The 27,239-nt window shown below is 35.2% G+C and overlaps 2 protein-coding genes and 1 long non-coding RNA gene across 3 annotated transcripts; 1 reads left to right on the top strand and 2 right to left on the bottom strand.

Annotated features, from left to right (window-relative positions):
- Positions 1-9,494: 9,494 nt before the first annotated feature.
- On the top strand, positions 9,495-11,169 carry LOC127117795 (UDP-glucose flavonoid 3-O-glucosyltransferase 6). The gene has a single exon (XM_051047903.1). It carries the CDS (start codon positions 9,555-9,557, stop codon positions 10,989-10,991), a length of 1,437 nt encoding a protein of 478 aa, XP_050903860.1. The 5' UTR covers positions 9,495-9,554; the 3' UTR covers positions 10,992-11,169.
- A 2,104-nt stretch (positions 11,170-13,273) lies between these two features.
- On the bottom strand, positions 13,274-15,335 carry LOC127117796 (uncharacterized). Its single transcript, XR_007802034.1, has 3 exons — positions 14,625-15,335; positions 14,458-14,538; positions 13,274-14,374 (listed from the first exon to the last, which is right to left on the bottom strand). It is a non-coding gene; the product is annotated as an uncharacterized LOC127117796 (long non-coding RNA).
- A 6,446-nt stretch (positions 15,336-21,781) lies between these two features.
- LOC127117793 (UDP-glucose flavonoid 3-O-glucosyltransferase 6) lies at positions 21,782-24,021 on the bottom strand. The gene is made up of 2 exons (XM_051047902.1): positions 22,492-24,021; positions 21,782-22,212 (listed from the first exon to the last, which is right to left on the bottom strand). The coding sequence occupies exons 1-2, from the start codon at positions 23,966-23,968 to the stop codon at positions 22,208-22,210; spliced, it is 1,482 nt and encodes a 493-aa protein (XP_050903859.1). The 5' UTR covers positions 23,969-24,021; the 3' UTR covers positions 21,782-22,207.
- Positions 24,022-27,239: the final 3,218 nt, after the last annotated feature.

Below are 27,239 nucleotides of genomic sequence, written 5' to 3'. Positions count from 1 at the left end.
GCAATCAAAACGGAAAAAGTAAAAACAAAAGCATCTTTTTTGGAGATAAAATTGTATTGATTTTGAAAGAGGGCCTATAAACAGGCAATTTGTGTACCAGGAGACAGAAATCCTAGTAAGAGGAAATTGTCAAGAACACAAAGAGAAAGCTATGCAGAGAAAGTCCTATTGATTTTAATTCCACTACTGTCATCATGTCTTCGAGCATCTCATCTCCTGCTGGCGGATAGAAGTGATTGGCTTGTTCAGTCCCTTGAACTTGGTTGAAGCTGACAGAGAACGGGACATAGTCCTACGCTTTAATCCCTAATTTTTGCCTGGACCGCCTTTTCAGGTTTTCAGTCCACCGGGATACCCTTTTTTGCCCAAGCCGCCTTTTCAGGTTTTCGACTTGCCGGGTTTACATTTTTATATGTTTATCCCTAATTTTTGCCCGAACCCTTTTGGTTCGCCGGGATGCCCTTACTTTTGCCTAGGTACGTCGACCTAGCGGGTCTCTGTTATGCGTAGTATTTTTTTAACTATGTCCGCGTTCACAGGATGCGGGAAGTCTTTGCCATCCATTGTAGCAAGTATCATGGCTCCACCAGAGAATACCTTCTTAACCACAAACGGCCCTTCGTATGTGGGAGTCCATTTGCCTCTGGGATCACCTTGTGGTGGAGTGATACGCTTGATCACCAAGTCGCCAAGTTGGTACACCTGTCTCTTAACTCTTTTGTTAAATGTCTGGGTCATGCTTTTCTGATATATCTGCCCATGACAAACAGCCGCAAGTCTCTTCTCATCAATCAGATTTATCTGATCGAGTCGAGTCTGAATCCATTCATCTTCATCTACGCCCGCCTCTTTCATGATTCTTAGAGAGGGGATCTGAACTTCCACTGGTAAAACGGCTTCCATTCCATAGACTAAAGAGAAAGGGGTTGCCCCTGTCGAAGTGCGGTAACCATGAAGAGCAAATGGTAACATCTCATGCCAGTCTTTGTACGTTACCGTTATTTTTTGTATGATCTTCTTGATATTCTTATTAGCAGTCTCCACGGCGCCGTTCGTCTTTGGCCGGTACGGAGAAGAGTCATGGTGCTTTATTTTGAACTGCGTGTAGAGTTCAGTTTAGTACAATTATCAGTGATAACTCTCTCAGGGGACAGCAGGTTTCTCAGATGCATATTTGATAGAATCCCTCTTAGAAATCAATAAAGTGGTATGATTCAACATATACTGTCTTAGTCGGCGAGCAGCCTAGGCCAAAGCGTAGCAAGCTTTCTCAGGCTGTGAGTATCTTGTTTCACAGTCGGTATCTTTTGCTAAGACAGTATATGACATGCTCTTTTCGACCAGACCCGTCATGTTGCCCCAGCACACCTTATTGAATTTTCTAATACGGCCAAATACGTGATTAGAGGTCTTCCTTCAACTGGCAGCATTAGAATTGGAGGTTCTTGGAGATATTTCTTGATTTGGTCATTCATCATTCCATACCATCTCTTGATTTTTCTTTTTTCTTGTAACTTGAAGATGGGTTTGCAAGTTGCAGTCAAGTGCGGGATGAATCGGACAATGTAATTCGAGTGCCCCCAAGAAACCTCTGACTTCTTTCTGGTCTGTTTCAGTACCCATTGCAATTTCCATTGACTCCTCCTGCGGCTGTATGGTCTTTTCCTCTTGTAGTACCAGTCTGGCGAGTTCTCCAGGGACTTCACAATCCTCCTCACTTCCATCCTCGGCTTGGTAGATCGGATTTTCAAAGTCATAATGAACAGTAGCAGAACTATTATCAACAGGATCCAGAGTGGATGTGGATCGGAAAATTGTTACGTGCGTGTGTGCAAGAAAACATAGCTTGTTTTGAAAACATGACAGGAAAGACAAAGAGCGCAATATTTGAATGCTAAAAGTCCATTGATCTATTGAATATGAATATGCTTATGAAAATGACAAAACCCTTGAAAAATTAGCTATTGTGCCCCGGGCATAGACACAATGCCTTAAAATGCTAAAACAACAATAACAATTACTCCTGACTAAAGGAAATCGGGATAGTGTCTTCAGCCTTCCAACTATCGAGTCTGTCACCAATTGTTGGGGAAATCCAGCTATCCAAGTCACAATCGTTATCAGTATCTTCCACAGCATTGACAGTCTCATCTTGATTAGGCAGAGGGGCAGTGATGACATTAGGAGTCTCAGGCGGATCAAATTCAGATTCTCCGGCGTCGATCATATCCTGAATTTTGTTCTTCAACGACCAACAATTGTTTGTATCATGCCCGGGGCTATCGGAGTGATATGCACACCTGGCATTGGGATTATAACGAGGAGAAGTAGTGTTGGGTTTTGCAGGAGGATCTCTGAGGGTAATTAAATTTGCTTTTAGCATACCCTGCGGTGCCTGTGCTAAAGTCATATTGATCTTCGTAAACTGCCTTCTTCCCGGGTTAGTGTGCCTCACAGATTTCTTGTCTTTTTTCTTCTCGAGCAAAAGAGCCTTCAGTTCCTTCTGCCCCCTGGATAAGTTCAAGATTATCTTCTGGAGTTGAGCATTCTGAGCCTGGAGGTCTTTGACAATTTGTTCGAGGTCCATTTTTCTGTGTGGAGGAAAACCGTGAGAACACTGATCCCTTTAGAGTACCTGTTATGCTATGTTATGCTATGCAATGCATGAAATGTTTTCAAGGACTTTTGGACTTTAACTTTGCATAAACTACCAAAAAAGGAAACTTTTTTTTTGTTTTTTTTTTTATTTTTTTTTATTTTTTATTTTTTTTATACAAAACAGAGCAAAGTTAAATCCCTAAGTCCTTGAAATGGTTAGTACAATGTTATGATGTCATGATGTTATGCAAGCACAAGCATGTCACACAACAATTATTCCTAGGTTTTAAGGCTTGCATGAGTTCCATAGGTAAGTACCCTCCCCACTGAAGTTTGGTTGGTTCAACCTGTCCTAGAATAGTAACCGGGTTCTAGAAGGATCTCAGATCATCGACCTTTCTTTAAGTCCACTTCAGTGCAACGCCAAGTGGTTGACCGAAGCTTCCCTAAAGTCCAATCTCAAAGAGTGTAGTATCGAGTATCAACCAACCTCAGTCGGAACCGAAGCCAGTTATCTCACTACTTTCTAATGGCTAGGATGAGTCAATTAAGGTTCTAAAGGTCTGGTTAATGCTTTGATGACACCACGCGGAAGCCAAATTTTTCCTCAAGTAACATGAGGAACATCAGGACAACCAAAGTGTCACATTAACCGTAGCCATCATTTTAACCATTCCAGTATACGCCGGATAGTCGCGATGATCTATTGCTACTTACCTAAGGTACACTAGATCCGGGTGTAGGATCTTTCACTCAAACAATCCCTTAAACGAAGGAACAATTTAAAACATAAATGATTTTTTTTTTAAGATGGACCTCTCTTTAATTATTCCCCAGCAAAGTCGCCAGTTCTGTCATACGGTGAACTGGACTTTATTGGATTTTTAATCGCAATGTCGCGGTTAGCAAGAGTCGCCACCGACTTTTCTTTTATCCCATAAGGAAAGGTGGAAAAGAACAGGAAAGACCTTAATTTTAAATTCTTAGGTTCGGGAGGTACTTTATACAAAGGGAAGGTATTAGCACCCTTTGTATCCATGGTTATCCATGGGCTCTTAATTGCTCAATCATTTATGTTTTCTAGTTTGAAAAAGGTGGTTGAGAAATGTGTGAAAAATGTTTTGAAAATGAGAATTTAACTTTGTAATGATTCTTGCATGAATGTATACAAAGTGGTTATCTCGTATAGTTTTTGAAAGTAGTTTAGAAAAATATAACTCGGCAATGATCCTAGTACGGATGTATGCTAAGTGATGATTTTCCAAAAGATGTTTGAAAGGTGTGAGGTGTGAAAAGTATTTTTTTGTTATGAATGAGCAATTAAGGTTATACCTGTCCGAGGTCTTTCCGGGCATTTCCTATCCTTATGAGGGTAAAACTGTCCTGACTATTGAGAAGTAAGTAGTTTTATCCTTGGGATGTAGAAGGGTCATCGTAGGGTCATTGATAGGTCATTGAAGGCAACAGTAGTGAGGATACCTTAGCATTCGAAGGGACGATCATCATTTAACCGTAGGCTACACCGAAGGGTCATCGAGGGACAAAATCGTATTTTCGAAGGCAACATCCGAGGGACTATGATGATTTAACCGAAGGGTCTTTGCTAAGGATATCCCCATATTCGCGGGACATGACCGTATTACGTAATCGTGGGGTAATAAAGAGAGGTCCGATATCATTTATTTAAAGTCCGGATTTTAACAATTAATTAAATAGCCGTAATCAGTTAGGTAATTAGGTCCACAGGAAATCAATGAAATCAATACATTAAAAATCAAGCTTGGTGATTCAAGATGAATCTCCATATTAAACTTAGGTCATCCAAAAGCCATCTCCTCAAGAATGTCCACACCTAAAGCGGCATGCCTAGCCGGTTATTTCTTTGGAAGTATGCTAGCCTTTACATCATGCAACACACGGATTAGAGCATTGAGGCAAAATACAATTGGAAATTGCCCCATAAAATAAATATAACAGTCAGAAATTTAAGCCAAATAATGCAGAATCATGATTAGATGAACATAAAATGGACAACAAAGAGACAAAACAGCCACTGTCCCGTTCGCCTCTGCTTCGCCTAGCGAAGGCTCAGCGAAGGCTCGCTGCAGGCTCGCCTAGCGATGAGCTAGCGAGCGACCACGGGTTTGGAATTTGAGAACAGTATGACCTCAACCTGCGGCATGGCTTATGGCATCCAACACATAATTACATGGTTCAGCATTCACAATATCCAGGCACACTTAAATTCACATGCAAAACCCCAAATATGTTTATGAATTCAATTATATTATCACATGCAAGTTAAGAACATAAAGCGGTATCACATGCAAATTAAGAAAATAACACGATAATAGTAATGCAAACCTGTTTGCAATCGAATTGCAACCTTGAATTGGCGAGCCGGATTGAGTTGGGCGGCGGTAGCTTCGGGGCGGGGAAGCGGCCTTCAGGGTTTCTAAAGTAGCCTCCAGGGTTTTTGTGCTAGGGTTTTCGTCTGTCTCCCTCTGTTTTTCGTGGCAGAGGAGCTGGTTTTTATAGTGGTAGTGGTGGTGACCTAATGGGCTTAAAATGAGGTCCAAAACTTCAAATTTTCGCAAGCTTCGCTAGGCGAAGGAATTGCTCGCCTAGCGAGCAAGCTAGGTCTGGGCTTTTTCTGGACCTGGTGCTTCGCTGGGCGAGTGGCATGCTGAGATATTCGCTAGGCGAAGGAATTGCTCGCCTAGCGAGCAAGCTATTTTGGGCCACTTTGGATTAGGCCTGTTGTGAGCTGGGCTTTTGTCCATTTGATATCAGTGCCTTGCAGATCAAGTCAGAGGGTCTTGGAAAATGCTTTGTAATATCAACGGGCAAATTTTGGGGTATGACAGTATTCATGAAAGGGATGGGAATGTGAATCAGGAGATACCCACGTTCCTGCAGCGGAAGAAACATAACTCTCAGAATCACTAACTATGTGAATATGACTATCATTCCATCTTGACCAAAGAACAAAAAATGTTGAAGTTAAAAGCGCGAGTTGAGAAGGGTGCTTGAATAGGAAAGGATGAGGAAGCAAAGAGTGAAGAAAGATAGAAGCTTTGAGCTAAAAACTGCAACAACTCTGATAAGTGATTTCACTAAGGAAGAGAAGAAAATGCTTTCTCATAAGAAATAATTTTAAATGAAACTGAGTGTCAAGGATTATGAAAGGTTTCTACGGTGCTCAACCGCTCCTTCAAAGATAATGGAATAAACCAGATCATATGTGAAGAGAAGTTACGAAATCAACAACTAAATTTTCCTTTGGAAATGAAAATAAACTCGAGTGTCATGCCCTAACTAGTCACTTCAGCCCATGTGTTAGAAAGGAGTAGTGAAACATTTTAATGATGGAAATGCATTTAATGCACTTGTTCCCCACTACTTTTCCATATGTTAAGCATTTCAATTCTTGGTCGAATCAGATGATATCCTTGGAGGTTGACCACAACTGCTAAAGACTTCCCCGACTACCTAAGCACCCGACAAGCCTTGAGAGAAACTGTTACGGGCTAGCCAAAGGCCCCTATCATTGAGGCACATATCAATAAAAATCCATTTCACTTTACCCAAGGTATAAAATTCTCCTCACACGAAATACAAGATACACTTTTCTGATCTTCACTCTTCACCATATTCTCCTTGGATCTTGGACTGACTTGGACCTTAGAGTGCTAACCTTGTAGGTCCACCTTGCGCCCCGGTATCAGAGATCAACACCACCAGTTAAAGATTCCACACCAGCAATTCACATCTAATTCTGGTTACATAATGGAACAATTTTTATTACTATTGTGGTTGAAAGATTTGATTCTTGCTCTTACGTGTCTCCCGGTGCGATGGAGAATTCAAACCTACATCTTAAATCTAATTAATTATTTTTTAATCCAATTTTGTTTATAAATGAAAGTATTTATCATGAATCGAGTTGTAATATCTTAAAGGAATACCAACGTTCGAACAAGCAAGCGGTATGAGTTTTGTTCAAACACTTGAGAATAAAAGGGATGCACATCCAATTAATTCTTTTTTAATTCGACTAAATAATGAACTCAAAACGATCAAGTAATTAATTAAATTTTTTGAAAGGAAGACATGAGTTCAAACAAGCAAGCAATACGACTTATGTTAGAACACTAAAGAATAAAAGGAAGTACATCCAATTAATTCTTTTTTAATCTAATTTTGGTTTATATAAAAAGATTAAAACGATCTCTTCGTTATCTTACATGATTTAATCATATCTTGAGTTTCATAACTCTGATTTAGGTAGAACCATCGATAGATAAAAGCTAACAAAAAGTGTTAGCTAGACCCAAAAATTAAAAAACAAAAACAAAAACAACAAAGACATGCAATCGATTACCACTGACAACACACGTACATCATACATACAATATACGCACATACATCATGACGTATGTCCGATAACTTTATCATATCTTGAGTTTCATAATTTCGATTAAGATGAGACCAATAAAAAATGAAAGCTAACAAAATGAGTTAGTTGGTCCCAAAAATTATAAAACGAAATAGCAAAGGTATGAAATTGATTTCCAGGGCATAACACAATGAGTTTTAGAAGTTGTGATCATTCTATGACATTAGTTATCATCCTAAACATGTAGCTATGAAGTGTCTAAATGTTGACTCAAACAACTAACATAAATAGAAACAACATAATATATTTAAGAGTATATAAACATATAAGAATAAGAAATCAACAACGCATAAAAGAATAAAAAAGACAAAATGTGGGAGAAAAGGTTACCACTAATAAAGTCTTTAGAGATGGAGGATGTTGGTATTATTTGCAAGACCAATCAATGGCTTATTCTTCCAACTCTCGCAATTAAAAAAAATTCTCTTTCTCTCTCAAAGTTTTCAGCAGTTTGTTTCTCTAAAAACACTATATTTTCCTCACAAATTGACCTATTTTTATAGTGGAAAACTAGGAATAAGTGAGGGTAATGACAAACTTTGCTAGAGTTTTGGGATAGAGATAGAAGATGAGAAAATACAGACTTTAGTGAGTTAATTACGCTGCAAAAACTTAATCCTTAAGTCATTCACAATGCATCATATAATGCATCATATAATGCAACAAATATATCACAAAAATGGCAAGGCAAAATGAGGGTAAATGTGAAAATAAAAAATGACTAGCACCAAAGAGGAAGATTCCTTGATTATTTTTTTAAATTAACAATTAGTCTTTAATTATGATTACGTATTTTATCATTTTGCTTTTGCCTTTGAATTTAAAATTTTGAAATTTTGTTAGAAAATACTAAAACCCTAAATACTTGATTGTTTGGATTTTCATGATGAGATTAAAAATAAATGGTAAATGTAGTGGTAAATGAAAAATGAAAGAATAAATTGAAATATTTTTGTATTTTGAGGTTAATTGAGAGAATTTGACAAATATAAAAAATCGAGAGTTGATTTAAATCGTCGGAACAAAATTAAGATACTATAAATAGACAAAGAAATCATCTATTAGATAATACGATTGATTTCACGTTGTTGACTTATATACAAACTACGACGAAGAGCGATGACCGTAATATATTAATAGTTGATTAGATTTGCATATTATTGATCATTGTCATATACGAGAGTAGGTAAATGAAATCTAACTCCAATAAATTTTCTCAAGAGTTAATATTAAAGTTCAATTTACATTCTTTTATCCCAATTTTATAAACAAACTTTTTTGAATAATTTTTAAAATCATAAACACTATTAAACAACTTTTAGAAACATATTAGTCTCTTAGGAGACAATAAAATATAGTTACTTTTGATACTCTTGAACAATTGTATAGAATTTTATATTCATAAAATGAACAAGTGCATAATTAATCAAATGTATAAGAGAAAATAATCAAACGTCTTGAATAAATGTTGAAAGACCAACTCTAGGTCAACACTCTGAGATTAATCTATACTATTTCTAACTTTGATATTTGGCTGTGTCAAAAGCATAATTGATGATCATCAGTCAAACACTACAACTTTAATAATTATTGGTTGAAAGTTTTGAAAAGTATCTTATTTGAATTTTTTTTTCTATTTTAAAATAATTATCCTTTTACAATATTAATTCGATATTTATTATTTATTTTTTTATCATACTTTTATTTATTAGTTTTCACTTTATTCAATCATTCTTTTGACCATAATTAATAGAGATATTTTAATAATAATATTAATTTATCATCAAAATCAACCCATCTAATCATTTTCTTAAAAATCGTGAATTGTTTAAATTAAATATTTTTTATGAAACGAGAGACTACATGTTTTGTTTTATCAGAAGGATTTAATTGAAATACACTGACAGTGTAAAAGGATTTTACACTGTCAGTTAATCATAGTCGTTGGATATTGAAACAAATTTGACTTTTATTTTAAAAATCTATAAAGTAATACAAACGAGTGATGGTGATGAATCGATTATACTGACAGTGCATAAGGTACTCTGTATATCAGTTTTAACACATACACGTAAGTATATATAAAATATACTAGTTTTATTATTTTATTAATTTATTTTATTTAGGTTTATGTGCAACCAACATTTTACTTGCTGTAATATAAGTGTATGAAGAAGGCAGTGTAAGAATAGCACAGCTAAGATAATAGAGTAAATGCGATTAGCAAACAAACACAAATAAAGAATTCGAGAAATGCTGATAGCTTTAATTTCTGATAACTTCATCTTTTTGTCATTTAAAGTTTAAAACCAAATTTCTGATAACTGCATTGTTAAAATAAAACCCAATTTAATTTTATTACCCGAGGATAAGCCACCGACAAAGGACATACGACAAACACCAATTATTATCCAAATTTTCTATAAAGATAAGAGTCACAGGAAAATCAAATAACAATTCAAAACACAGTAACTCACAGGCTCAGTGCATATCCAAGATGAAGAAAGCACAAGTTGTGTTTATCCCTTCTTCTGGTTTGAGCCATCTAGTTTCCACCCTTGAGTTTGCTAAGCTTTTAATCAACCGTGATAACCGTCTCCGAATAACCGTTTTAGTTATGAAATCCCCAAACACCTCTGAAACTGACGCATATATCGATTCCCTTCCCATCTCCGATTCACTCCGTATCGTCAACCTTCCAGAATGTTCTCTTCCTCTAAACACGGATCGAGCTCCCGCCATGACCGATCTCCCAGAAGCTCAAAAACCAAATGTTAAACAAGCCGTCTCTAACCTCACTGCCGAAGAACAACAACATGGACCCCTCGCTGCCTTCGTTGTTGACATGTTCTGCACCACCATGATTGATGTTGCTAAAGAATTTTCTATCCCTGCTCTCATCTTCTTCACTTCCAGCGTTGCTTTTCTTGGTTTATCGCTTCATCTACACACACTGTTGGAACAAGACAACTTGGATTCCACTCAGTTACTGCAGAAGAACGAGTTAGCAGTTCCGAGTTTTGCTAACTCCGTTCCTATAAACTTGATTCCTAGTTTTATGCTACACAAGGGATGGGAGTCGTTTTTTGAGAGATATGCAAGTGGCCTCAAGAAATCAGATGGCATTATAGTAAATTCATTTGAAGAGCTCGAATCACACGCAGTTCGCTCCTTTTTCTCTCATCCTGATCTAGCAGCTTTACCTATATATCCAGTTGGGCCCTTATTAAACCCTGAGCCCAAAACTGAAAGCACTGCTGATTCATTTGATATCATCAAATGGCTTGATGCTCAGCCTCCTTTCTCGGTAGTTTTCCTCTGTTTCGGGACCCGGGGTTCTTTCTATGCAGACCAAATCCAAGAGATAGCACATGCTATTGAGAATAGTGGTGTTCGTTTTCTGTGGTCTCTACGTAAATCCTCACCCTCAAAAGGCTTTAAATCCGTGCCCTCTGATTATTCAGTTTTAGATTTGGTTTCGGTTTTACCTGAAGGATTTTTAGATCGAACAAGTGAAATTGGAAAGGTCATTGGTTGGGCACCACAGACTCAAATACTAGCCCACCCAGCCACCGGGGGATTTGTTTCGCATTGTGGATGGAATTCCATACTTGAAAGCATCTATTTTGGTGTGCCTATTGCCGCGTGGCCTCTTTATGCGGAACAACAGGCAAATGCTTTTGAATTGGTGTGTGAGCTGAAATTGGGTGTGGAGATTGCATTGGACTATCAAGGGCAATTCAACGGGGAATATAACTATGTTGTATCTGCAGAAAAGATTGAGAGAGGAATAAAGAGTGTGTTGTCCGCGGATGGAGAGTTAAGAAAGAAAGTGAAAGAAATGAGTGAAAAGTGTAGAAAGACTTTGTTAGAAAGTGGATCTTCCTACACTTATTTTGGTAATTTGATTGATTATATTATGAATCAAGTATGAGATTAAATTATCCTAGTACCCGCTTACTCATGGGCTATAGGTTTAACTTTTAACCTTAATAATGCTTAAGTTATGATTTAGAAATTTTTATGTTTTGTATTACATTAGTCTTGTCTCGCGCTACAATTATAATTAGGCTATGTTGGTCTTTAATGAACATGAAACTTTGTTCTACTGACGACAAGATGTCAAATATAATGTTGAAATAATGTGCATGGCAACAAGAGACCGAAGATATAATTGTTGCAATCTTACTATCCCAATTTTTTTTATCTAATGTGACCATATATAATCTGCAATAATACTTAATGTTATAGAAATTTAGCGGATTGACAGATGTTTGGACTGAAGAAATTCAAGTGCTGGCTTGGAAATAGTTAAAGTCTAAACTGTATGGTTTCAACTACTCCTTAAGTCAATGGATTATGAATATATTGGAATGTTTCTAAATTCAAGCTCTTGTTTTATATATGATATAATTATAACATCAACTTTGCTATTTTGACACTGCATTTCATACACCGTATGTGATTATAAAGCATAAAGCTCTTGCAAGCAAATCAAAGTAAAATTAATTATTAAAAAATTAAAACTTGTAGATTTCTTACATACTACTACGGTTTAAGTGTTACAAATAGTGTCAAGATAGTTTTTCTCTTTTATTATTTCAGTAACACGATAAATTAACAAAGAATTGAAAAGGGATGAACACCACTTGAATATGCATTTACTCAGTGAGTCAATACATTGTTGGTTGTATGTCCTTGTCGAAAATAGTAACCCAAATTAATGGATCTGGATTCCTGCAGTCACACATTGACTGCATTTACTGCAAATTAATACAAATAACTAAAACATGAGGTGGTAAGGACTAATAACCTTGAGATTACACTAACTACAAGTGAATGTCTGATATGTGAATGTGAATGCAGGGGAGTCAAATCCCAAATTAATGGAATTACAAGAGCCTTCTGGACAACCAGATTTAGCAAACACGACTTTTAATGAAAAAAAAATATTATTCCTACATTTTTTTTACACAAAATAGTTATCATATATATTATTTTTCGTATTTATATTTTATGAACAGTATTTTTTTAAAATAAAAAATATATTTATAGACGTACATGTGAACAATGTCCCATAAACAATTTAAAGTAATGAAATAATGTTTATATAAATAAATTTAAAAAATTGGTTAATAAATTGATAATGTTGGTTAATAAAGATATTAAAAATAATCTTTAATAATAGATCAAAATTAGTTAATGAAAAGAAAAAAATTGATTAATTTAATTATGAAATTGATTAATAATAATCAAGATATTAAAAATAATTTTGAAAATCAAAGATGATTAATATAAATTATAAAGTGCAAATGTAATATTGTGGTGAGAATAATATTTTTTTTAATGAAATTACATCTTTTCTATTATAAGTGATTCAGTTAATTATTTTACATAAAGAAAAATAAATAAAAGAGAGAATAATATTTTTATTAAAATATATAATAATATAAACTAAAAATAATAAAAATAATATTAATTAAAAGGTTAAATTAAAAAACAATTAAAATAAATTATTTTATTTTGGAACACTCATTAATTTTAAATTGATATTTAATGTTGGAAGGAGAGAGTACAATTTTCAGAATATATTTCCAAGAAGTAAAAGTTTATCATGTGAGTGATGATGTCATGGCTTTGTTGGATGGATGGGATGACCACTCTGTGGAGTGAAAGTGAAGTGAGATTGTAAGTGTTTTTGTCTTCATATCTTGGGAGAAAGAAATGATAGTATGGGATGCATAGATACCAATTGTCTAGTTGTCTATTTTGTAAGGGGTTTTTCTATGTTACTTTCATAAAAAAAAATGGATAAACTATTCATTTTGATTTTTTTTAAATAACCATCATTTCCAAAATTAATTTCAAATTAATATTTTTTTAAAGAAAAATTCTAAAATAACCACCTTTAAAAAAAGATGCGTTAGATGAACTAGCGCATCCGTCTTGAACCAAGAGGAGGTGCCTTATGTCTTGGCGCCTGCATTGGAAGCCTCGTGAGGAGGCGCCAATGTCCATGGCGTCTGCATTGTGCCTCATGAGGAGGCGTCAATGTCTATGGCGCCTACTTAATGCATGTGGTGTATCCGTCAATTCATCTGACGCATACAACCTTGTATTATTATTATTTTTTATTTATTTATTTATGAAAAATAAAATTTAATGTAAAAAAAGTTTATTCATGATATAATAAATGTTACATAGGATTGACAAAAATTTAATGACCGGCCCGATCGAAACGTCCCCCTGTTCCACATCTAGGTGTGTTTGTTTGTCTCTGAGGTCTCTCACGATTTTCCTGAGGTGTTTGGGGTCTTTGTGTGCTGACCTGATCGAATGATGGCTGGTGTGAAGGTCCGACGGAAGTTCCAGCTGTATTTGACAGATGTGTCATCATTTGTTCCCAATATCCGGAGGGGCTCTGGCCAACGACGCTTCCGTAATGGAGTTCGGTGTCCATGTCATCGTAGTTAGGTCGATGAGGTTGGGGTGGATTGTGGATTGTTGCCTAAATTGGAACATTGAATCGTTTTGAAAATGAAGCAATGGCTCCTGGGGCGTACTATAGTTAAATAATGGTTGTGCGTTTTGGTGATGAGATGTTTGAGTGGTCATTGGTGGGGGGCAACGATGAAGTGACTCATATGAATCATCTAGGTTATAGACGGTTGTGGTTGAAGCGTATGGTTGTTGGTGGGTAGGGTTTAATTCTTGATTTTGTGGTTGGGTGGGTGGCATGAATCGATTGTGACGTTGGGTGTTTAGTTGTTGGGTGGATGGCATGAATGGATTGTAAAGTTGGGTGTTTAGTTGTTGGGTGTATGTGATAGGTTGACGGTGTGAGGTTGGTTCTTGGGTTTGGATGGTTTGATATTGGTGTTGGACGGGAACTTGTTGTTGAGCATACGATGACGAAGCTAGTTGGCATGGATCTATCAAATACCGTGGGTCATACACAAATTATTGCATTGTTATCGACCTAAACCATGCCATATATTGTTGAGTTGGTCTTGCACCATGGATGACTGGTTCGTTTAAGATGTGTTGTCGTCGCATCCTCCATTGACGACACATCTCTTTTGCAAAGTCTCTCTAGTCGGAATAATCCCATTGGGCATCAACTCTTTTTTGATGTCAATTCCCCAAACATGTCGGGGGTTCTAGAATCTGTTGTTGCATGCCGAACTGTAGTTTTACCCGGTCACTCTGGTGCATTTCCACAGTAGTGAACCGGATAATTGGTGTCTTTGTTGTCCAAACTGCAGCATCATCATGGTTCACATGATGATCAAGACCCACATATGGCCTCCAGATAAACTGTAAAACAATACGAAACGATTAGATGATAAATAATTTGATAAATATTTTTAAATTAAAATATAGTTGTGTAGGAGTATTACATCGCCTCGTCCAATAGATTGCGATAGACTACTATAACGTGTTTCAGACACCTATTATAGTTCATCCCCCTTACTGACCACCTTAGATAAAAAAAAATGAAAAATATTATTTACAGTTAATTGTAATATAAAATATAATTAATTAAATGGTAAAGTGTTACACTTACTTTGTTGTAAACGGGAACATGAATGGGTTATCGTTTATCGGGGCGAGTGACAACATTCTTGACCAACCTCATGCTTGTAGCAAATACGCACATGAAAAAAAATGTACAAGTATTCTTTTTTGCCTTTTTACACATTGCACTATATAGATGGGTCAACACGACTGAACCCCAACTATATATGCTTACCTTATTAATGTTGCGTAACAACGGTAAATACATAATATTTACTGAATTACCTGTACTTTCTGGAAATAAAAAATTACCAAATAAAATCATAATATAACACCGAGCTTTAATTATTTTTTCGTACTCGGTTGATTCTTCGGACAATATTATACTCGCATAATATTGTTTAAGGTATGAAATTGATTTCCAGGACATAACACAATGAGTTTTAGAAATTGTGATCATTCTATACCATTAGTTATCATCCTAAACATGTAGCTATGAAGTGTATAAATGTTGACTCAAACAACTAACATAATTAGAAACAACACAATATATTTAAGAGTATATAAACATATAAGAATAAGAAATCAACAACACATAAAAGAATAAAAAAGACAAGATGCGGGAAAAAAAGGTTACTAATAATAAAGTCTTTGGAGATGGAGGATATTGATGTTATTTGCAAGACCAATCAATGGCTTATTCTTCCAACTCTCACGATTAAAAAAAATTCTCTCTTTCTCTCTCAAAATTTTCAGCACTTTATTACTCTAAAAGCACTATCTTTTCCTCACAAATTGACCTATTTTTATAGAGGAAAACTAAGAATGGGTGAGGAAAATGACAAACTTTGCTAGAGTTTTGGGATAGAGATAGAAGATGAGAAAATGCAAACTTTAGTGAGTTATTTACGCTGCAAAAACTTGGTCCTTAAGTCATCCATAATGTGACATATAATGCAACAAATGTATCACCAAAATGGCAAGGTAAAGTGGGGGTAAATATGAAAATAAAAAATGACTAGCATCAAAGAGGAAGATTCCTTGATTATTTTTGAAAAGTAACAATTAGTCTTTAGTTATGATTACATATTTTGTCATTTTGCTTTTGCCTTTGAATTTTAATTTTTGATTTATTGTTAGAAAATACTAAAACCCTAAATACTTGATTGTTTGGATTTTGATGATGAGATTAAAAACAAATGGTAAATATGGTGGTAAATGAAAAATGAAAGAATAAATTGAAATATTTTTGTATTTTGAAGTTAATTGAGAGAATTTAACAAATGATAAAAAAATCGAGAGTTGATTTAAATCATCGGGACAAAATTAAGATACTATAAATAGACAGAGAAATCATATATTAGATAATATGATTGATTTCACGTTATTGACTTAGTTATAAGCTACGACGAAGAGTGGTGATTGTGATAATATTAATAGTAGATTAAATTTATATATTATTAATCACGATCATACATGAGAGTAGGTAAATGAAATCTAACTCCCATACATTTTTTTCAATTGTTAATATTAAAGTTCAATTTACATTCGTTTATCCCAATTTTATAAACAAACTTCTTCCAATAATATTTAAAATTATACACACTATTAAACAACTTTTAGAAACACATTAGTCTCTTAGGAGACAATAAAATATAGTTACTTTTGATACTCTGAACAATTGTATAGAATTTTATATTCATAAAATGAACAAGTGCATAATTAATCAAATATATAATCGAAAAAAGAAAAAGAGAATAATCAAACGTCTTGAATAAATGTTGAAAGACCAACTCTAGGTCAACATTCTGAGATTAATCTATACTATTTCTAACTTTGATATTTGGCTGTGTCAAAAGCATAATTGATGATCTTCATTCAAACACTACAACTTTAATTAATTATTGGTTGAAAGCTTTGAAATATATTCTCTGTTACTATTATTATGAACAAATATTCTGTATTCATATTCATTAAATAAACTTAAAAATGAAATCTATTTTTAATAGGGATAAAAGAATAATGAATCTTTGAAAAAGATAGAGTATAAATATTTGTTGGATTGATTTATGATATTTAAAGTAAGAGCATGATAACCTTAAAAGTGGGTATTGTGATAACTTTGAAAAGGGCACCAAGTAGTCTTTTATATAAAATTTACAAGTGCTTCATGGATAGATTATGGTACAAATAGCACTTGGAGGTGAATGTGTGTTAAGTATGTGTTTTGTTTATATATATATATATATGTATAACATTGAAGTTTTTTTAATCAGCAAAAAGAAATAGATTAATGAGAAGACATAAGAGATGTCTGAAATCAGCACAATACTAAACACTCCTTTAAAGTGAATATAACAAATCAAAGCTCCTACTATATTAAAAAAATAGACAAGGAACAACAACATAAAAATCTAAAACTACACCATGGACAACCATCTATTCCATAGAACACCAAAAACAACCACCTATATCATAGAACCCCTGTACGGACAATGAGCGGAGCAAAACAAAGCCGAAAACAACGGTATACGAGGGCAAACACGGTGAACCAGTGCTGGAAACAACGGTATACGAGGGCAAACACAGTGAACCAGAGCTGAACCAAAACAACGGCTTACTCGAAGAAATGAAGAACTGAACAGATGAAAGTTGTTATGAATTCTGCAATCCTACAATCGGACATTGAATCAAAACAACTTTGCCATAGCAGCAGTAGCAATACTCCAAAAACCAAAAGCAAGGAAGAATCACTCCGCCAGAACCTTACACCTGTTATACCAGTACCAACTCCTAGCACCGTGTAACCAGTAAAGAAAGCTGACACGACCTACAAGGCCACTGTTTTCGAAAGGATCAGACGAGTCGGGAAGAAATGAATGATAGCTTCAAATTGCGGACATCATAGCAACAACTATTAGCATATATATATATATATATATATATATATATATATATATATATATATATATATATATATATATATATATATATATATATATATATATATATATATATAGCCTGTAAATCGTACTGATATTTTATTCATTCATTTTGTATATGGATAATGTGAATACGAGAAGCACCAATCATTTTTCTTCCTTCTAACAGTTTTCATAATAATATTTTGTTATTGATTTTTCTTCTTCTTGAATGGATCTTGATTCCATCTTCAATATTTCTGTCATTGCTGCATCTTCTGTTACTACTGCATTGCTTCATCTGAACATTGACATGGTATTAGAGCCTGGTTTAAGATCCGGGGGGCCATCTATTATGGTTTCCGCTATCGGGCCACCCACCATTTATTTCCACACTCCAGATGTTCAGTCCTGGACGTGAGGGTGTGTGTTAAGAGTCCCACATCGGATAATATATAGTATGAACATGTGTTTATAAGTGGAGGCAGTCCTCACTTTATCAACCTGTTTTGTAGGGTTGAGTTAGGCCCAATCACACATTCTTGACATGGTATCAGAGCTTCACTAGCTCTGGTAGCCATTGTTCTTCCTTCCCCCCTCCAATTGATTGCGTTAATGTTTCATTTTGCAGATTCTTACTATCTCTTCATTTTTGTTTTCATGGCTAACCAGAGCTTCACCGATTTTTCCACAAATTCGTCGAATCCGTATTACCTACATCCAAATGAAAATCCTTCAATCATCCTCGTTTCACCTCTTCTTGATGATAAAAATTACCATACTTGGGCGAGATCGATGCATATTGCACTGATATCTAAGAACAAGGACAAGTTCGTTGACGATACACTCACAAAACCTCCCGTTTCTGATCCCTTATACGCCACATGGATTCGGTGTAACACAATGGTCCTGGCATGAATTCATCGTTCAATTTCCGAATCTATTGCTAAGTCTGTGTTGTGGATCGAAAGCGCAGCTGACGTATGGAAGAATTTGCAGCTCCGTTTTTCACAAGGTGATATTTTCCACATTTCAGATATTCAAGAAGATTTATACAAGTTTTGTCAAGGTTTTCTTGATGTTTCGAACTATTTCACTCAATTGAAGGTAATGTGGGATGAACTCGAGAATTATCGACCCGTACTAGCTTGTTCTTGCGCCATACAGTGTTCTTGTGGTGCCATTGGTTCAATTCGAAAATACAGAGAGCAAGACTATGTTATCGGGTTTCTTAAAGGGTTGAATGAAAAGTTTACACATTCCAAATCTCAAATAATGATAATGCAACCCCTTCCCACCATTGACAAAGCATTTTCATTGGTGATTCAACAAGAAAGAGAGATGAACTATGCAGGGTCATCCATGGTCATTCCTATTGCTTCAGCTAACGAAGAAGTAACTGCATTTCAGCTTCACAGTTCTTATTCAGGACATGCTAATGGCAAGAATGGTCAGACTTTCAGAGGCAAGCCATAAGGTGGAGCTCGAGGACATAACCGTGTATGCACTCATTATGGGAGAACTAATCATACAATTGAGACTTGTTTCCTTAAGCATGGTTATCCACCTGGCTTCAAAGGTAAAGGTAAAACCCAATCTTCCAATGCTTCAAATCATACTGTTGTTACATCTGTTCATGCAGGGTCAGATGAATCTCAACCAAGTTTTGGTTTTACACAAGAACAATACAACAACATTTTGGCCTTAATCCAACAGTCCCAACTCACACCTCAAGCTAATGCCATATCCTCATCCCCTTTTGTCCTAAATTATCATGCTTACAATGATCATGGTAAGAACCCTAACCTATGGATATTTGATACTGGTGCAACAAACCATATTTTATATGACTTAGCCTCCTTTGAATCATATAAAGACATAATTCGTATCCATGTTAGTTTACCAGATAGTTCTCAAATAGTTGCTTCTATGTATGGTAGCATAGTTTTATCTCCCACCCTTACTCTTCATAATGTACTCTACATTCCCACTTTCCATGTTAACTTACTCTCTATTGCTAAACTTATTAATAACAATGACTGTCATGTTAACTTCACTGCTAATTCTTGTGCCATTCTGCAGAACCATTCCAAGGCAGTGATTGGTACAGCTAACCTACAAAGATGATTATATATGCTTGATGCTACTCCTCAATCATAAGCCCTTCATTCCAATTCTGCTTCCTCTTGTAATCTTTGGCATATAAGATTAGGCCACATCTCTAATGATGGTTTGAAATACATTTCCAAAGCTTTCCCTTTTATTCCTTATGTACACAATAATATTCCTTGTGATTCTTATCATTTTGGCAAACAAAAGAAACTATCATTTCCTAACAGTACTACTATTTCCTCTTTTCCTTTTGAAATACTACATGCTTACTTGTGGGGGCCGTTTGCCACCACTTCTATATTGAGCCATAGATACTTTTTGACTTTGGTAGATGATTATACTAGGTATACATGGACTATATTCCTCAAATCCAAAGATCAAACAAAGAATAGTTTAATACAGTTTGTAGCATACATTGAGACTCAATTCAAAACTTCTTCGAAATGCCTTAGATCTGATAATGGAAGTGAGTTTGTTGCCCTTAGTGATTTTCTCTTATCTAAAGGTATCATTCACCAAAAGTCCTGCGTTGAAACACCCCAACAGAATGGGGTAGTAGAGAGGAAACATCAACATATATTGAATGTAGCTAGAACCCTTTTATTTCATTCCTCAATTCCTTTAAATATGTGGAATTTCTGCATCAAACGTGCCATACACCTCATAAATCTACTCCCTACTCCCCTACTGAAAGGTTTAAAGTCAAGCTAGTGGCAAAGGGATATACATAAATGGAGGGTATTGAGTACTTTGACACCTTCTCTCCTGTAGCCAAAATTACTACAGTCAGAGTTCTTTTATCATTAGTTGCTGTTAAAGGTTGGTACTTAGAACAGTTAGATGTGAACAATGCTTTCCTTCGTGGTGATTTACATGAAAAGGTATATATGAATCTCCCTCCTGGCTTATCTGGTTATGGTGAATCTAAGGTGTGCAAACTGCAGAAGTCTTTATATGGCCTCAAACAGGCCAGCAGGCAATGGTACTCAAAACTCTCCACCTTCCTTCTCTCACTTAGATACACACAATCCCAGACTGACCATTCCCTTTATGTTAAGAAGGTCAAACATGAATTCACTACACTACTTGTTTATGTAGATGATGTGGTATTGGCAGGTAATTCTTTGTCTGAGATTCAATAGGTCAAACATCTCTTGAATCAAAAGTTTCGAATCAAAGAACTTGGCCAGCTACGTTTCTTCTTAGGATTTGAGATTGTTAGATCTCCTACTGGTATTTTTCTTAATAAAAGAAAATATTCTCTTGAACTCTTGGAGGATGTTGGTCTCTTGGCAGCAAAACCCTCTACAGTTCCCTTCAACCCAACCCTGAAACTGTCTGTTGATGAAGACAATGTTTTGGAGGATCCTTCTCTATATAGAAGGTTAATTGGTAGGTTGATTTACCTCACCAACTCACGACTTGACATTGCATTTGCAGTATAACATCTGAGTCAATATGTATCCAAGCCACGTGTTCCTCATTATCAGACTGCAATTCAAATTCTCAGGTACCTCAAAGTTGTCCTAGCTAAAGGCATTTTCTTTTCCTCCAACATCAAATTACGTCTTTTTGGTTTTGCTGATTCTGACTGGGCTAGATGCCCTGATACCAGGAAATCAGTCGCTGGGTATTTGTCATGTTAGGCTCCTCTTTACTATGCTGGAAATCCAAAAGGAAACACACAGTTTCTCATTCTTCCACTGAGGCAGAGTATCGTGCATTGGCTTCTATTACTTGTGAATTACAATGGTTGAATTTTCTGTTTCGAGATTTCTTAGTTCAATTTGAGTAGCATGCATCTGTGTTTTGTGACAGCAAATCTGCAATTTACTTGACACATAATCCTACATTTCATGAACGTAGCAAACACATTGAATTGGACTGTCATGTGATAAGGGAAAAGATCAATTCAAAACTTATGAATCTTCTTCCTATCTCTACACATAACCAATTGGCGAATATTTTTACTAAACCTCTCCATTCACCATCTTTGAAGAGTAGTTTGGACAAGTTGGGAGTTTGTATCATCCACTGCCCAACTTGAGGGGGGATTATATATATATATATATATATATATATATATATATATATATATATATATATATATATATATATATATATATATATATATATATATATATATATATATATATATATATATATATATATATCCTCTAAACTGTACTGATATTTTATTCATTCATTTTGTATGTGGATAATGTGAATACAAGAAGCACCAATCATTTTTGCTTCCTTCTAACAGTTTTCATAACAATATTCTGTTATTGATTCTTCTTCTTGAATGGATCTTGATTCCATCTTCAATATTTCTATCATTGCTGCATCTTCTGTTACTACTGCATTGCTTCATCTGAACATTGACAACAACCCAGCTAGAAACTTCAATAAGCGCAGGAACCGATCTTGATTATCACACCAACAATATGAAAGAACCTCGAAATCGGGGACACCCAAACAAGCGAAAACTCCCATACTAAGAAGTTAGAAACATTCCAATAGATTCAAAATCCATTTACTTAACGAGTAGTTGAAAACATTTCAGCCAGCACTTGAGTTTCTTCAATCCAAACATCTGTCAATCTGCTAGAATTTCTATAACATTAAGTATTATCACCTTCAAATCTATTGCAGATTATATATGGTCACATTAGACGGTACATAGCCTAATTGTAATTGTGCTCAAGCCTACTAATAAGATGTAGCGCAAGACAAGACTAAAGTAATACAAGACATAAAAATTTCTAAATCATAACTTCAAGCATTACTAATGTTAAAAATTTAAACCAATAGACCATGAGTAAGCAGGTACTACGATAATTTAGTCTCATACTTGATTCATAATATAATCAATCAAATTACCTAAATAAGTGTAGGAAGATCCACTTTCTAACAAAGTCTTTCTACACTTTTCACTCATCTCTTTCACTTTCTTTCGTAACTCTCCATCCACGGACAACACACTCTTTATTCCTCTCTCAATCTTTTCAGCAGATACAACATAGTTATATTCCCCATTGAATTGCCCTTGATAGTCCAATGCAATCTCCACACCCATTTTCAGCTCACAAACCAATTCAAAAGCATTCGCTTGTTGTTCCGCATAAAGAGGCCACGCCGCAATAGGCACACCAAAATAGATGCTTTCAAGTGTGGAATTCCATCCACAATGCGAAACAAATCCTCCAGTGGCCGGGTGGGCTAGTATTTGAGTCTGTGGTGCCCAACCAATGACCTTTCCAATTTCACTTGTTCGATCTAAAAAACCTTCAGGTAAAAGCGAAACCAAATCTAAAACTGAATAATCAGAGGGCACGGATCTAAAGCCTTTTGAGGGTGAGGACTTACGTAGAGACCACAGGAAACGAACACCACTATTCTCAATAGCGTGTGCTATCTCTTGGATTTGGTCTGCATAGAAAGAACCCCTGGTCCCGAAACAGAGGAAAACTACCGAGAAAGGAGGCTGAGCATCAAGCCATTTGATGATATCAAATGAATCAGCAGTGCTTTCAGTTTTGGGCTCAGGGTTTAATAAGGGCCCAACTGGATATATAGGTAAAGCTGCTAGATCAGGATGAGAGAAAAAGGAGCGAACTGCGTGTGATTCGAGCTCTTCAAATGAATTTACTATAATGCCATCTGATTTCTTGAGGCCACTTGCATATCTCTCAAAAAACGACTCCCATCCCTTGTGTAGCATAAAACTAGGAATCAAGTTTATAGGAACGGAGTTAGCAAAACTCGGAACTGCTAACTCGTTCTTCTGCAGTAACTGAGTGGAATCCAAGTTGTCTTGTTCCAACAGTGTGTGTAGATGAAGCGATAAACCAAGAGAAGCAACGCTGGAAGTGAAGAAGATGAGAGCAGGGACAGAAAATTCTTTAGCAACATCAATCATGGTGGTGCAGAACATGTCAACAACGAAGGCAGCGAGGGGTCCATATTGTTGTTCTTCGGCAGTGAGGATAGAGACGGCTTGTTTAACATTCAGTTTTTGAGCTTCGGGGAGAGCGGTCATGGCGGAAGCTCGATCCGTGTTTAGAGGAAGAGAACATTCTGGAAGGTTGACGATACGGAGTGAATCGGAGATGGGAAGGGAATGAATGTATGCGTCAGTTTCAGAGGTGTTTGGGGATTTCATAACTAAAACGGTTATTCGGAGACGGTTATCACGGTTGATTAAAAGCTTGGCAAACTCAAGGGTGGAAACTAAATGGCTCAAACCAGAAGAAGGGATAAACACAACTTGTGCTTTCTTCATCTTGGATATGCACTGAGCCTGTGAGTTACTGTGTTTTGAATTGTTATTTGATTTTCCTGTGACTCTTATTTTCATAGAAAATTTGGATAATAATTGGTGTTTGTTGTATGTCCTTTGTCGGTGGCTTTGTGGAGGGAAAATGAAGTGCGCTTTAAATGATTTTGTCTTCATATCTTTGATAGATATTTATTTGAAATGATAGACGGTTGGTGATGAATATTTATCGTCAAGTAATAAAATTAAATTTGGTTTTATTTTAACAATGCATTTATCAGAAATTTGGTTTTAAACTTTAAAAAACAAAAAGATGAAATAATCAAAAATTAAAGCTATCAACATTTCTCAAATTCTTTATTGGATTTAATTGAAATACACTGTCAATGTAAAAGAATTTTACACTATCATCAGTTAATCATAGTCGTTGGATATTAAAATAAATTTGATTTTTATTTTAAAAATCTATAAAATAATACAAATAGATGATGATGATAAATTATTGTATAAAACTTTTTACATTGACAGTACATAATAATTAATCTCTTCTTTATTTATGTTTGTTTTTGTTTGGTAATTGTATTTATTCCATTATATTATTATTTTTATATCACGATGAATTTTATTATTTCAGTAGCACGATAAATTAGTACAACAAAGAATTGAAAAGGGATAAACACCACCACTTGAATATGCACATTTACTCGGTTAGTTGTATGACCTTGTCGAAAATAGTAACCCAAATTAATGGATCTGGCTTCCTGTAGTCACACATTGACTGTATTTAATACAAATAACTAAAACATGATTCGAACATACAACTAAAAGTTGCAATGACTAAAATAACCTTGAGATTACATTAACTGCAAGTGAATGTCTCATATGTGAATGCAGAGGATTCAAATCCCAAATTAATGGAGTTACAAGAGCCTTTTGGGCCATCAGATTTAACAAACACTACTTTTAGAAAATTGTATTTCATACCCCTACCCTTATACTAATATCCCTATATTTTTTTTAAAATATCAATTTTATTCTTATTTATTTTTAATCAATTTACCATTTTATTTTTAACCATTCAATTGAGACTTCTGAAAATTGCACTATTCACCCTCGTACCGGAACTCATTGAAAAACACTTTCGGTATATTTTTTTTCAAACCGGAAGACTTCGTGAAAGACATCCGAATTACTGCATAACATATACCAGAAGAGTTACTTGAAGAGTTTCGATTCAATTTTTGAAAAAAGAACATTCCAGAACACTTATCATATGTGTTCCGGTTAACAAAATAACATACACCGAAAGTCTTTGGAACTCTTCCTTGAAGACTTCCGGTTTGCATTTTTAATTTTTTTTTCTACTTTTTTTTGCCTTTTTTTATTATGCATGTATGGAAATTCTTCCCCAAATATGTGTAGATACTTCTGATGCATTTTTAATCACTCAAAGATTTAGTACACGATAAGAGGTGATCAGATGGATTAAAGAGGTTGAAATACATAATAAAGTAACTGTTATTATCACTTGTTCAGATACTAAAACATGCAAGAGAGGGATAAGTAACAAATTAATATTTGGTTGTGATAAAGGTGAGAAATACAAGGATACTGACAGTGGAACCCAAAGTGCATCCAAAAAATGTGGATGCCCATTTAAAATCAGGTCGACTCCGGCGAAAGATGGGTCTGGTTGGAAGATTGATGTAAAATATGGGGTTCATAATCATGGTTTACCTGATAGATTAGAATGTCATTCATTTGTTGGTAGGTTGACCACAGATGAGAAACAACATGTCGCTGATTTGACAAAAAGACATGTACCACTTAGACACATATTGCTTTCCTTGCAAGACCGAGATCTAGAGAATGTCACTTGGATTACTCAAATATACAAGCATAAAAGTATGATAGAAAAAGAGATAAGAGGTCCTAGAAGTGAGATGCAACATTTGTTTAAGCTTATTGAGGATGTAGGCTATGTGTATTGGAGTAGAAAAAGGGATGACTCGGAAGTTGTGAGAGAGATATTTTGGACTCATCCTGATTCAGTTAAGTTGTTAAATATTTTTCCTATTGTGTGGATAACACCTACAAGACAAACAAATATAGACAATCTTTGTTTGAAATTGTTGGCATGACATCAACTGAGTTGACTTTTGCTATCGCATTTGCGTATATGGAGTCTGAGCAGACAGATAATTTTTGTTGGGTGTTGGAGAAACTTAAAGAATTGTTTGTGAAGAAAGATTTGTGTCCACAAGTGATTTTGACATATAGAGATCTTACTTTGATGAAAGCAATTGAAATTGTGTTTCCCAGGTCGATTAATTTTCCATGTAGATTTCACATTAACAAAAACGTTGGTGCAAAATACAAGCAATATGTGGTGAATGACATGCAAAAGACGATAAACACATTATGGATAGAAGTTGTTTGGACTAGTGGTGAGGTTGAGTATGGTCAACGGTTGCATCAACTTGAGCATGCATATGTTGATTATAGTGGATTTATTAATTATGTGAAAGACACATGGTTGACTCCACATAGACAGAGATTTGTTGGAGCATGGATTAATTGAGTGCTACATTTGGGTGACACGACGACTAATCGGTATGTGTTATATTTTTTACTATGTATTTTTTGTATATGTGATATTTTTAATATTTTTAATATGTTATTTTTAGGGTTGAATCTGCTCATTGGAAGTTAAAGCAAATGTTGGAAAACACTATAGGTGACATGGTTAAATGTTGGGAAGCTATGAATAACAACTTGAGGTTACAATTGGACAACATTAGAGCTTCTTTTCAAAAAAGTTTTTATGAAGTTGAGCACGCACACATAAGTCCATTTTATGATAATTTGCGTGGTTCAGTGTCTCGAGCTGCTTTGAGACGTATTGCTGAAGAGTTATTAAGAGTTGATTATGTTGGAACTAACAGACAAATATGTGGTTGTACTCTTAGAACATCTTATGGGTTACCTTGTGCTTGTGAGTTAGGAAGATACACACTAGGTGGTATACTGATATTAATAGATGATGTTCATGTTCATTGGAGGAAACTAACTATGGAAGTTGAGTTAGAGGTAGGTGCAAATGATGGATCAGAGGTGGATATGACTTGTGCAATAGATGAATTGTGGAAACGGTTTAGGTCATTAGATGTTGTTGGGAAAAGAGTATTAAAGAGTAGGGTTTGTGAACTTGCATACCCCACAATGACTTCATTGTGTCCACCACCCGAGAAATTAAAAACCAAAGGAGGAGTGAAGAAGAAAGGAAAAAACCCAGCATGATATGATGTTTATAGGGACCAATCCGTGCATGACTTTCTTTCCTATGACAAGT

Source organism: Lathyrus oleraceus, chromosome 2, assembly GCF_024323335.1.
Source record: "Lathyrus oleraceus cultivar Zhongwan6 chromosome 2, CAAS_Psat_ZW6_1.0, whole genome shotgun sequence".
Lineage (NCBI taxonomy): Eukaryota > Viridiplantae > Streptophyta > Magnoliopsida > Fabales > Fabaceae > Lathyrus > Lathyrus oleraceus.
Note: the sequence above shows the minus strand (reverse complement) of the source record. Positions and strands in the feature narration are given on the sequence as shown.

What these genes read in the sequence shown, in the direction of transcription:
- LOC127117795 (XM_051047903.1), top strand. Translation starts at nt 9,555, where the DNA reads ATGAAGAAAGCACAAGTTGTGTTTATCCCTTCTTCTGGTTTGAGCCAT.
- LOC127117793 (XM_051047902.1), bottom strand. Translation starts at nt 23,968, where the DNA reads ATGAAAATAAGAGTCACAGGAAAATCAAATAACAATTCAAAACACAGT.